The sequence below is a fragment of the Pongo abelii genome, chromosome 4 (assembly GCF_028885655.2).
Source record: "Pongo abelii isolate AG06213 chromosome 4, NHGRI_mPonAbe1-v2.0_pri, whole genome shotgun sequence".
NCBI lineage: Eukaryota > Metazoa > Chordata > Mammalia > Primates > Hominidae > Pongo > Pongo abelii.
The window spans coordinates 39,446,944-39,459,802 of record NC_071989.2 but is presented as its reverse complement, the minus strand read 5'-3'; the positions used below and the strand labels follow the sequence as shown (position 1 = coordinate 39,459,802).

The window sequence follows — 12,859 nt, the reverse complement described above, 5'->3', positions numbered from 1 at the left end:
AATGTTTGTGAGTAATCTGGACTAAGCATTATATGGATACATAGCAGGTAGAAATAATAACAAATTGCTTCAAATGGCTTTGGAAAAGAAATTGCAAATGAATTTGAATTTGCAAATTCAAATTGCAAATTGCAAATTGAATTTCACAATCTGATGTCTTCTAGATTGTGAAATACATCCTCTGATGAATAAGTAGAAGCCCAATCTTGATATCATTAAGTTAAAAAGGTTCTGCAAATAACACGCACCAATATGATCCAACTGGCAAGGGAAAAAAGTAGGGTTAATATTGAAAATATTTAACAACTGGAATTGACATAGGTACCAAACAGTCCCAATGGTTGCTGATCATACATCCACCTGTACTGGTGTATATCTACTGAATATCAGCCCTAGAAAAAGAAAAGGGGCAGAGTAGATGTTTCCATCTGTGTGAAAAGTGGGAGAAGGAAGGGTGTATGTGTGTGAATATGTGTGTGTTTATGTTTGCATATGCACTGGTTAGCAACATACACAGGAAACTGGTGACAGTGATTGCCTCTAGAGAGAACTAGGGAAGGTCACCATGTAGTTTATTATTTAAGGAAGATCAGCTTGAGATTAAAAAGGAACATTGCTAATCATCATTCCAGAACAACAGGTATAAACTCATGCTGTACTGGTAAATGAGGACATCAGCCTAGCCTAGAACTGGGGAACTAAGTTAAGGAGTTGTGGAAGGCTTACTTTTCACTCTATCACTCAAGAATATATTACCCCTACCCTTTTTTAAGTAAAAATAACAGTACTAGATAATTGAATAGATATTCAATCTACAATGAAATCAGAATGAGAGAATGTCTATTTTAAAAATCATTTTTGCTTTTTCTATCATTATGCTTAAAGAAAAAAATCTACCTATTATTGTTACGATTAAGGGTGAGTCTGGGTGTTGAACATTTTATCTACTCAACTTATTAACAGTGATCATGATTAAACAATCTCTAAAGCTAAGAAGCCAATATTAGTGATTAGATAGTTGCAGAGTTCAGGCTACTGATTTGCCAGACATATTAGTGGCTAAGGGGCTGTAAGATGCCCTGCATAGGAACTTGTTGCTCTTTCTTTCCCTGTCTTTCAACATCCAGTGAAAAGTCTCACAGTGTAGGTAAACCAAACTTAAATATCGTAACTCTATTATGTTATTCAGGAGTACATTAGTTCTAGCTACTTTAATTTAAAATTAGGACATAACATTAATGATTGTAACTTCAGAATTTGTTCATGTAGAGAAAATAATGTTTTGTGACTAGCAAATTAGAAAAACAGAGATGGCAGATAATTATTACATATATATTACATGCAATTCTTATCTAAGAATTTTACATGCCTTTGCCCATTTAATCCTTATTTTAAAACAAAAACCCTGTGAGCTATAGGTACTGTTATTATTCTCATTTTAAAGATGTAGAAAACTGAGCCTCAGAGAGGATAACTACCATGCTAGATCACGTGGTTAGTAAAATGGCAAAGTCAAGGTTTGAACTCAAGTCATAACCCCAGAGCCTGTGCTATTAACTTTGACATTGCACTGCTTCCTGGGTCTGGGTTGGCAGCTGAGAGACTTACGTTCCAATCCAAATCTACCACTTCCATATTTTCTAAACCAAAACCAGGACATTGAGTTTGATAATGGGCTAGGGTATTTCATGGGTTTTCCCCCATGAAATCCAAGACACAAAGTTGCCACGTAAGTAGGATACCACTTAAAACTCTTGCTTTCCATTTCCTCACCGATTCAGCGAGAGAAGGGACTAGAGAATGTCTAACATTTCACTTGATTTATAAAAATCAGAAATCCTCCAATGTGCCAGATACTCTTTAAAGTGTTTTACACACAGGAAGTTGTTTAATTTTCCTAACAGTCCTATGGCTACACATTATTATTCCCATTAGGGAGGTGAGAAAACTAAGCCCAAAGAATTTTGATGTCTTTTGTCCAAGATTAAATAGCTAGTAAGATTCAAACCCAGGCCACCTGGTTCCTAAGTCTGTGCTTAGTCACTCAGCTATGTTATAGCTGAGTGTTATAAATCTAGACTATACATTATATGATATGGAATTAAGTCTAAAATAAAAGGCATCTTCCACAGAGACAGACTTCCTTCAGTTAGGGGGCAAAGTTTTGTTCTTGGTACTGCCATAATTATGCCCCTTGTACTGACGTTTGGGGTCCTCTGCAACTCTGATCTCTCTGAAGGTTCGGGGAAGAACCCATTCTCTCCTATTCCCTCCCACAAGCACCCAAATTTTCCCTTGTTCTGCTGTCTTCCTGCCTCTTGCCTTCAGGAATTGCTTGAAGATTTGAGGAAGTCAGGGGTGGTAGAAAAGTGGCAAAGGGAGGAAAGGTGGAAAACAAGCAGTTTCCAACAACTCAGATAAGGGAGGTAAATTAAAGTTACAAAATTCAAGTTGGAAATTGCTGCTTTTGTTAGTTTTTCTGCTCCTACCTAAATCCCTAGCCTCCCACTCTGCAAATACACATGCCCTACAGTTTGGTATGGAGAGAAACTCTTGCTGAGGGCACCATTTCTTGTAAAATCACTATGCACAGTATTCATCTGAGTGCCTGCCCTCATTCCCCAAGCATGTATTAGAATCCTGAGGGAGCCAGGCCCTGGCCTAGGTGATGCAGGGATACAAAAAGAAATGAGACATTTTCTGGACTTCAGAGCCCCAGATACACCTGAGTTTGCCTGCCTGTGCTCACAGTTCCTAGAACTGTTAGGTAGCATATTCAAGGCCTGGAGTTGCTACCTAACAGTTCTAATAATAATTTCCATATATTGAACCCATATTGTACACCAGACAGGCATTTTGCAAATTCCATGTTTAAAGCACATGAGAATTCTGGCTAGGATTTAAACCCAGTTCTCATGCTCCGGCCATGCCATCCTCCTGCAGTTCCAGCTTCATTTTCCTTTCTTGTGAAATGGGGTCAAATAATGTCATTCTTTTAGAACTACTGTAAGAATGAGACGGGACGATATAGAACAAAGCACGTGTATTTACCCCCCACTAAATGGTAGTTCTCATCACTCTAAGAGGAAATAACATAGGGGCTTGTAGAAGTGTGCATGAGTCAGGAGGTGGGAGCAACCTTCCTAGCTGGAAGTACCTGGTTTTGCACCTTGAAAGATGAAATGTGCCTGGGTATGGGGCAATGAAAGGTGGGGGTTGAGAAGTATGAAAACATGTTATGGGTGAATTTTAAAGCATGAAAAGGGAAATTGTCATGGCCACATTTGTTAACTTCAGTGATTTTTTTGAAGCCTCCAATTTTCAAATATTTCTAAAAGAACTAAAAATTTAAACTCCTTGCTTTCGAGACAAAGAGCAAACACACCATTAATTTTCCCAGGTAAAATGGGATTACATTCACAGAGAAAAGTGAATGCCTATTATCTTTGCTAAGTAATACCTTAATTCTAGACAAGCAGGGGAGACCCAGTAAAAGCACCTCTGAGAAAAAGGGATGACTGTGGAAAGAAAGGTCTGGAAATAAGACTGACAGCCTGTCCCTATTACCTCTTCCTTATCTTCCCCCTTGTGCCTCCAGGCCATGACCTCTAAACAGAACAATTCTGAAAGTGAGTACACTCACCCGCTAGTATGGATACAGGTGAATCATTAGTGCTAAATAATTACAAATAAGTAGAAGAAGTCATTTTGTTACTTACTTATAAAAATGAGCGAGGTTTTTCTGCCACATCTCCCTGTTAACAAACAGAACTTAAATGTGGATAGAGGCAAAAAAAAAAAAAAAAAAAAAACCTCTTGCAAACCACAGAAATGTATGTTAAACATGGCCATGCTGTATAAAGCACACAGCCTCAATTTACAGAAGAACTTACTTTCATTTTTTAAAGGTAGTTTCTACTTAAGAGTTTCAATTATAAAATATGGAAGAAATCTTTTTTTAGTCACTTCCATATTTTCTCAAGTGAAACTTTAAAAATAAATAATACCAACATACAGAAAATCCAGCAAGATAGCTAGAGAAACAGTGAGAATAAAGAAAGGATTTGTTCCTTAAGTTTAAAAAAGCAAGTCAGTCCGAGATAACCAAAAGAAAAAGTATATACACAACCATAGCCTTCCTCTTTCAAGAAACTCTCGCAACTTATTTTGCCAGAGAGGAAGACAAATGTTACAATATCTTGCTAACCAATCAGCAATGCTGCAGGCCTCAAACCAGGAAGCTCTTTAAGGTATAGTATTTTAAACTGTGCAAGTAAGACTTTTGTCTCTCAGCTAGTTTTTGTTCCCTATGTTTGTAGGATGGAAAGGCAGATGTAAAGTCCCTCATGGCGAAATTTAACACAGGGGGCAACCCGACAGAGGATGTCTCAGTCAATAGCCGACCCTTCAGAGTCACAGGGCCAAACTCATCTTCAGGAATACAAGCAAGAAAGAACTTATTCAACAACCAAGGAAATGCCAGCCCTCCTGTAGGACCCAGCAATGTACCTAAGTTTGGGTCCCCAAAGCCACCTGTGGCAGTCAAACCTTCTTCTGAGGAAAAGCCTGATAAGGAACCCAAGCCCCCGTTTCTAAAGCCCACTGGAGCAGGCCAAAGATTTGGAACACCAGCCAACCTGACCACCAGAGACCCCGAGGCGAAAGTGGGATTTCCGAAACCTGTAGGCCCCAAGCCCATCAACTTGCCCAAAGAAGATTCCAAACCTACACTTCCCTGGCCTCCTGGAAACAAGCCATCTCTTCACAGTGTAAACCAAGACCATGACTTAAAGCCACTAGGCCCGAAATCTGGGCCTACTCCTCCAACCCTGGAAAATGAACAGAAGCAAGCATTCCCCAAATTAACTGGGGTTAAAGGGAAATTTATGTCAGCATCACAAGATCTTGAACCCAAGCCCCTCTTCCCCAAACCTGCCTTTGGCCAGAAGCTGCTCCTAAGTACCGAGAACTCCCATGAAGATGAAAGCCCCGTGAAGAATGTGTCTTCATCAAAAGGGTCCCCAGTTCCCCTGGGAGTCAGGTCCAAAAGCGGCCCTTTAAAACCAGCAAGGGAAGACTCAGAAAATAAAGACCATGCAGGGGAGATTTCAAGTTCGCCCTTTCCTGGAGTGGCTTTGAAACCTGCTGCAAGCAGGGGAGGCCCAGGCCTCTCCAAAAATGGTGAAGAAAAAAAGGAAGATAGGAAGATAGATGCTGCTAAGAACACCTTCCAGAGCAAAATGAATCAGGAAGAGTTGGCCTCAGTGACTCCTCCTGCCAGGTTCCCTAAGGCCCCTTCTAAGCTGACAGTGGGGGGACCATGGGGCCAAAGTCAGGAAAAGGAAAAGGGAGACAAGAATTCAGCCATCCCAAAACGGAAGCCATTGCCTCCCTTGTTTACCTTGGGTCCACCTCCACCAAAACCCAACAGACCACCAAATGTTGACCTGACGAAATTCCACAAAACCTTTTCTGGAAACAGTGAGTTATTTTCTCGTTTGCTATTCAGTATGGTTTACTCCAAGGCAGAGAATGTTTTAGCTTCTGGGGAAAGTTTCGTAACAAGGAATGATTCTCTACCTGGTACTCATATGTGTATAATGAATTTTCTTTGTCTTGTTTTTTTCTTTCGTGTGGGAGGTCTGGGAAAGTAGGAAGTCTTCATTCTGTGAGAAAATGCCTTGGTCAGCTGGGGTTTTGTTGGGGGAAGGGAGAGGGAATGCATCCACTTCATTGATACGTGGTTTTGCTTAATGATAACCATTGTATTTACTTCCTTTGTTGGGTTTCATTTCTGTTGAATGAGACTGAGGTATGTTACCCTTATCAACACAGAGGAGTTAGAAAATGAGTTATCCTGTAGGTCAGCAGTTCCCAAAGGGAGCAATTTTGACCCTCAGGGGACATTTGGCAATGTATGGAGGCATTTTTGATTGCCACAACTGGAGGGTGCTACTGGCCTCTAGTGAGTAGAAGCTAGGGATGCTATTGAACATCCTACAATGCCCAGGACAGCCCCACAACAAAGAATTATTCAGGCCATAATGTCAATAGTACAGAGATGACAAGCCCTCCTTTAAGTGACTGCAAATATCCACACAATTCATCATGTTTCCTAAGCGCAGTATTCAAATGAGAAAGGAACAGGACTCATGAAATGGTACTTTGTGTTTCACATTTTAGCTATTTTCTATTTCTCAGTATAAAGTTTTCTGAACTTTTCTGATTCATAAAGTAATATATAGTTAGGAAAATGAGCCAGACAAAGGAGTACTTTACTCTCCTTTCGGGTAAATAGTTTAAATTTCTACCAGAGATATCACTGCAATTCTCTGGGATGTGGTACTGAATGACTGCATGTAAGAAGCTCACACATGCCTGAGATGATTAATATTTTAGGTAAATGATATGCAACTGTTGTTTATTGTGAGGGGGGGAAAAAGATGCCTACAAGTGACCACACTACTCGTAGTTGCATCTTTCTCCTTACCAAAGTATGGTCTAGTTAAAGCAATTCTAAGCCTAAAGGTTGTTTTTCGTTTTTGCACTGTAGAAACATCTTGCAATATGTTATCTTCCTGAGTTCAGTATTCTCCTTGTTCGTAAACAGCTTAGTGATCAAGTCCTCTGCTAATTCAAACACACAGAAAGCAAGTTTGGAATGACCCCATGACCATCTGTCTTCCAGAAAGGTTCATCCTTGTTTCACATTGCATCTCCTCCTCATCTGTCATCTTGTTTCAATATCGGGTCATAATTCAGAACTGTTATTTTTGTGAGACTTTCTACAAGGTCCCTTATTTCTCTTATTTCTTCACCTCAGATAAAAAATTAAGTATTATAACCTCCATTTTATGGCTGTGACTTCACGCCAGGGAGGGAGTTCTGATGTTAGGCAGAAATCCCTGGGAACTTTCTTCCATCTTTGTTTTGCTCCAGCTCCAGTGTGGGTGGTGGTAGGGCACGGTGGTAACATACGTTGCCTGGTGTCACACTTTTCAGTGAGTTGCCACAAATGCTAACCAAGTCCTCTTTCTGACTCTGAAGGCCTGACAAGGTCTGATTTTTAGTGAAGTAAAGCTACAAGGGACCCAGGCAGAACTGCAGAGCAGATGGAGTTTATCCTTGTTCTCCTTCTCCTCTCATTTGCAACCCTCCCCTGCTCCTGAATGCCTCCTCACTGTCAGTAGCCCATGCCACAGTTCACATTTTAAATCCTGTCATCAATGTAACCCCCTCAACATCTAATGCCTCCAGACGTATTATGCTCCAAAATGTATCCTGTTCTCTCTTCATTCACCTCTTCCACAAATCAAAACTCAATCCCTCTTAATCTGGATTGACCTCATTTGACATCTGGATTAAGCAATCTGATTCATGACTTTAAACTCTGAATAATACCCCTTTAAAGCATTCACCTTTTAAAAAAGCATTTGAATTCTTTTATCTTTTAAATAGAAATTACATTCTGACTGAAAAAGCAGTAAGTGTAAAATGGTGTACAGTGAAGCTACCTTTAACCCTTGTCTGCCGCTTTCTGGGTCTTTCCAGCCCCTACCCCATAGAAACCACTCTTTTTAATTTCTTATATGTCCATCTGAAGTTTTTTTATGTTCACAGAAGCAAATACAAACATAAATACTACCCCCCACCCCGGCTTTTTACTCATGAAGTAGAATATTATGTGCAATGCTCTGATCCTTGTTTTTTTAAAATAAATAAATCCTGTATATCTTTCCACATTTTAATAAAGAGTAACTGATTATTCTCTAGAGTTGCATAATACTTCAGTAAGTGGGTGACAAGCTTAATCAATTTAACAATTTGTGTTGTTTCCAAAAGTGTTCTTTTGGAAAAATACTGCAGAAAATAAACTCATGTATGTGTCATAAAGTAAGCATTTATTTTCTGAACACAAAATTTTTTAAGTCAGGTCTGCCGACTCTTGATCCTGCCACTGCTATTTTTCTTAAACAATGCTAGAAATACTAAGTAATTTACCATTTCATTTAGGAAGGTTAAAATATATCAGAATTAGAAAGTATATGTTCATTTTATATAACTGGGTAAGCAAGATAAAGAAAAGAATTAAATTTCTGTTTTAGTAAAATTTTTTAAAATTCTGAAATTCTATTTTTTATAATTCTGGAGTACGTAAGTAGAAAATAAATAATTATTAAATAATTAATAATATACATATACATAAATATGTGGTATATTGTACATACAGTCTTTAGATGGGAAAATTCTTTATTAAGTGTAATTATTGCCCCCATTTCACAAGTGAGTGTTGAGATGTGACGTATCCAAATCATATATCTGAGGCTAAAATCCAAGTCTTCAGATTGCAAGTTTAATACTTTCTCCACATACCATCATGCCCCTGTATGAATGTTTGCATGTTTATGTTTAAAGCATAAGTGTATTATTTATTTATATACAATATATATGCAGATATTCCTTGACTTATGATGGGGTTACATCCTTATAAACATTCTTAAGTTGGAAATATTATAAACTGAAAACACATTTAATATACCTAACTACCAAATGTCATAGCTTAGCCTAGCCCACCTTAAACATGCTCTGAACACTTACATTAGCCTACAGTTGAGCAAAATCATCTCACACAAAGCCTATTTTATAATAAAGTGTTGACTATCTCATGTAATTTATTGAATACTGTACCATGGTTTCTACTGAATGCATATTGCTTTTGTACCATCATAAAGTCAAGTAATCGTTAATTTGAACTGTCACAAATAGGGCACCATCTGTGTATGTATACATATTATTACTAACATGTACATAGGATTTTAACTTTTTTCAAAGGACTTTCAAAATGTTTATGTCTTTTATTACTTATAATGTCCCATGAATTAGATAGAGCAGTTTTAATGAACCCATTTTAAACCAATGTGCAGAGTTTCCAGGTTATCCATTACTAATGTTATTAATGATACAGAGCCTAACATGAGAGTTGTTTGCCATATAATGTAGACTTCAAAGTCAGTAGACCTGGGGTTTAAGCATGACTAATGTATTTACTAGCTATGTGACCTTCGCTTTACCTCTTTCCATGTATGTCTTTCTTCACTTGAAAAAATGAGTATAATACCACCTACTTCGCCAGCACGTTATAATCACTAAATGAGATTCGTTGTAAGTGCTTAATACAGCATTTGACATATAATAATATCAAAATAAGTGAGCACTGTCTATAATTTTATTAGTTTTATTAGCATTAAAATTTTATTACCAGCCCCATGATATTTTGATCATTTTGTATTATAGATCATTTTATATTATAAATCATTTTATATTATATTATTCTAGGAATCATGAAACTGCATTTTACTTACTTCTGTTTGTAATATGTAAATGTTTTGTGATTTATGATGCCAGAGTCAAACAATGATTGTTGGAAGAGAGGTTTCCCACCAGAAGTCCTTGAAATTTCTGCCCTCAGATACCTCCTTCCCCACAGCAAAGGCTGGTAGAGAGCAGTAGGCAGCACCCAAGTGGCACTAGGTCATAAGTGCCCCCAGATTTTGCCATCTCCTACTGACTGAAGCCAAGTGAAGGAATCTGACTCAGCCAAGCAGAGGTGGAGAGGCTGCAAAGCCAGCATAGATGGCTGTCATCCCAAGACACTGGTATTATCAAAGGCAGTTTTCGAAGGTCATTGTTTCCAGAGTGCATTTGCTTTCCCACTACCTGTCAACCTGGAAGAAATAAATAAATGTGGCCAATGGATTTGCTATGGATTATGATTGGCCACAGCTGCTTAGATTGGGAACTTCCAGGGAAAATGCTTCTGAGTGTGCTGCTACAGACCCTAAAATTTTTTGAGATTGGAGTTTTTACATGAACTCCAACAAAAAATGCCCTAAACACACCTGACTAGACATGAATTTTCATATAACAGGGCTTCCAGATAAATTATTTGCTGCATGGTATAATTAGAAAATTTATTTATTTGCTTGTAATAAAATGGGAAAGGAGAGATTCTATGCTTTACAAAAAATGAGATTCTATTACTAAATATTTATTCACTAAGATTTAATAGATATTGATGGAAGCAAAATGAAATGCCTTGCTAAGTGAATGCAGAGACTCCAAAAAGACTATTTTTTCTTGTTAGAAGTAATTATACTAGTGTTCAAATTAACAAACATTCATCTAATAACTCTATATGCCTTTTAAACTAATACTGTTTTCATAGCCTTCTACCTCATTTCTTCCTTTCCAGGTTACCATCCAATTCCTTAAACCTCTTCCCCAGATATACCCTCCATCTCTTATCATCTTTGCCCAATATATTAACTGTTAAAAATATTCATCGTTTATTGAGCACTTGCTATATACCACATACACATTATGCCGTTTATTCCTCTCAAGCCATGAATAGGAATTCTATGAGTAAACTAAAGCTCAGAGAGGTTAGGTAACTTGCCCAAAGGCATAACATGACTAAACAAGGCTGGGGTCAATCTCATGTCTTTCTGATTCCACAGACTGTGTTCCCAACCGCATTCCACCTCCTCGTGCTTGGCTGCCTCTCTTCAAACACAGAATATCACAAGACAATGAATCTAGCATAAATGAAACTCCCAAAATCCTCATTCCTCTCCCTTTCTGTGGCCTTTGGTTGAAACATGCCTTTTGTTTGTTGTCTGTTTTGTAAATACCACTATAAGCTCCATGAAGACAGAAGCCAGTCTGCTTGCCATTCTCTCATTTGGAGTACAGAAGTAATATAAATTTTTGTTAGCTTCTCAAGTTTATTCTTTCACAGAATTCTATTTAACCAGGCCGGGTGCGGTGGCTCATGCCTGTAATCCCAGGACTTTGGGAGACTGAGGTGGGCTGATCACCTGAGGTCAGGAGTTCAAGACCAGCCTGGCCAACATGGTGAAACCCCAAAAAACACAAAAATTAGCCAGGCATGGTGGTGCGCACCTCCCAGCTACTCAGGAGGCTGGGCAGGAGACTCATTTGAACCCAGGAGGCGGAGATTGCAGTGAGCCGAGATTGCACCACTGCACTCCAGCCTGGGTGACAAAGTGAACCCTATCTCAAAAAAAAAAAAAGAATCCTATTTAACTAGAATTTATTTGCTCCCAGATTTTGTTCAGTATTAGATTTTAATACCCTATAGCTTAGCAATTGCTTTAACAGAATAGATAACCCCTGCCAATAGACTTGTGCTCAACTGAATGGAGCTTGGACACAAAATAAATGTTATAACAGAGAGTCTATCTTGCAGATCTATTTAGTTCCCTTCCTTGTAAACTGTAAGGTTGACTCTAACATGTTGCTTTTCTGATCATGAAGCTAAATTTTTTTTTCCTAAGAACAATTTAAGGTTACAAAAGACTAAATGTTTTTTAAAAAAAAAAAACCCAAAATATCAAAATATTCTCTGAACTAACCTTTCCTTTGCTTCCTTTTGGGTCCTGAGCCAGTTCTGAAAGGGCTTCTTCCCATGTGTCCACACAAAGCCTCACCAAAGTTTAGGTTCATAAGAACCCCTGGCCTGACTATTGGTTTGCATGTACAATTTAGCAAAAACCTGCTGGGAAATATTCAGTTTGACCCTTTTTTCTAGTCTTATTCTTAATACTGCTGAGAAACCAAAACTGATTTTTTCCATATGTTAGCTATAGGAATGATCAGTTAAGCACCTTGACAGCAACAGGTGTAAGGCGAGGGCCCCAGAGGGCATTAACAAAAGACTGATGGCCCCCTCCTCATCTGTGTGTGTATCATTTAACTAATCCAGCCTACAACAACTTGAAACCAAAAGGTGCTTGGGCTATTTTCACCAGCAAGTAACTTGTTTCCAGGAGTGGGTAAGATTTTCCTTCACAGGCCCCAAAGCTCTCACCTTTCTTTTTCCCCCCATTGTCCTTTTATACGTACTCTCTTAACATGACCTTATTAGATATTTACATATTGAAAAGTGTTTTATATCAGCATGTGATAGTATTTTCCAAATTGTTGCTCCTAGCCACCACAGGGAAAAAGGATTCTATGTTCACATTTTAGAAACGTAGCCGTAAGTGCTGTTCTTTAAAGCAAGATTTCTCCGAGTATTAATATGCCACTGTGCACTGGGAATGTAAGAACACGACACAAAAAGAAGAGATCCCAGGATGCTTTGACTGAAACAGCTCACAGACTGGACTATTACAGGACACTGAATCACTGGAGGCAAAGCTCTCTCGTACATAGACTGGAATTTGGAGTTACTCAACAGCGTGGTTCAGCTTCGGGTAACAGCCAGGCTCTCAGCACACCCTGCACTTTCATTCTCCCAGGGCCTGGTGCACACTTTGTGGCTGGCGTCACTCTTCTTTTTACTCCAGCCCGAGCCCAATTTATTTCACCCTCCCTCCTTAATCCCTGAAAAAGCAGTTGTCCAGAAGACCTCCAGGGCTTCTTCCTTCTAGTGCACGTTGACATGTCTGAGGGACCCACTTACTGTTAATCAGGCAGCTTACCTGGGTTTAACCCCATAATAGAAATGCCTCAGAAAGACTCTCCTCCCTTAACCACACTGTCCCTCGTCAAATTTTACGAACTACCCCTATTAATCTTCCCTCTTTGAAACTTCTTTCTTCTGCTCTTCTAAGATAAACCAGCAAACAAACTGTTCCCTGTTGTTTCCTATCCCAGCAGCATCCATTGATCTTTTTTAATACAAGATATCCTCCCTTCCTTCCTTCCTTTTTCTTTCTTTCTTTTTTATTTTTTGAGACAGGGTCTTGCTTTGTCACTCAGGCTGGACGACAGTGGCACAATCACAGCTCACTGCAGCCTTGAACTCCTGGGCACAAATCCCTCCACTTCAGCC

General features: G+C 38.8%; 1 protein-coding gene across 4 annotated transcripts in view; it reads left to right on the top strand.

Annotated features, from left to right (window-relative positions):
• Positions 1 to 12,859, top strand: part of FYB1 (FYN binding protein 1) — a 114,122-nt gene that overhangs the window by 12,269 nt on the left and 88,994 nt on the right. For all 4 annotated transcript variants that reach the window (XM_024247592.2, XM_054555513.2, XM_054555512.2 and 1 more), the window contains one exon: positions 4,320 to 5,481. In XM_024247592.2, coding sequence (XP_024103360.2) covers positions 4,347 to 5,481 — 1,135 coding nt within the window. In that variant the 5' untranslated portion in view covers positions 4,320 to 4,346. The remainder of the gene's footprint in view (positions 1 to 4,319; positions 5,482 to 12,859) is intronic.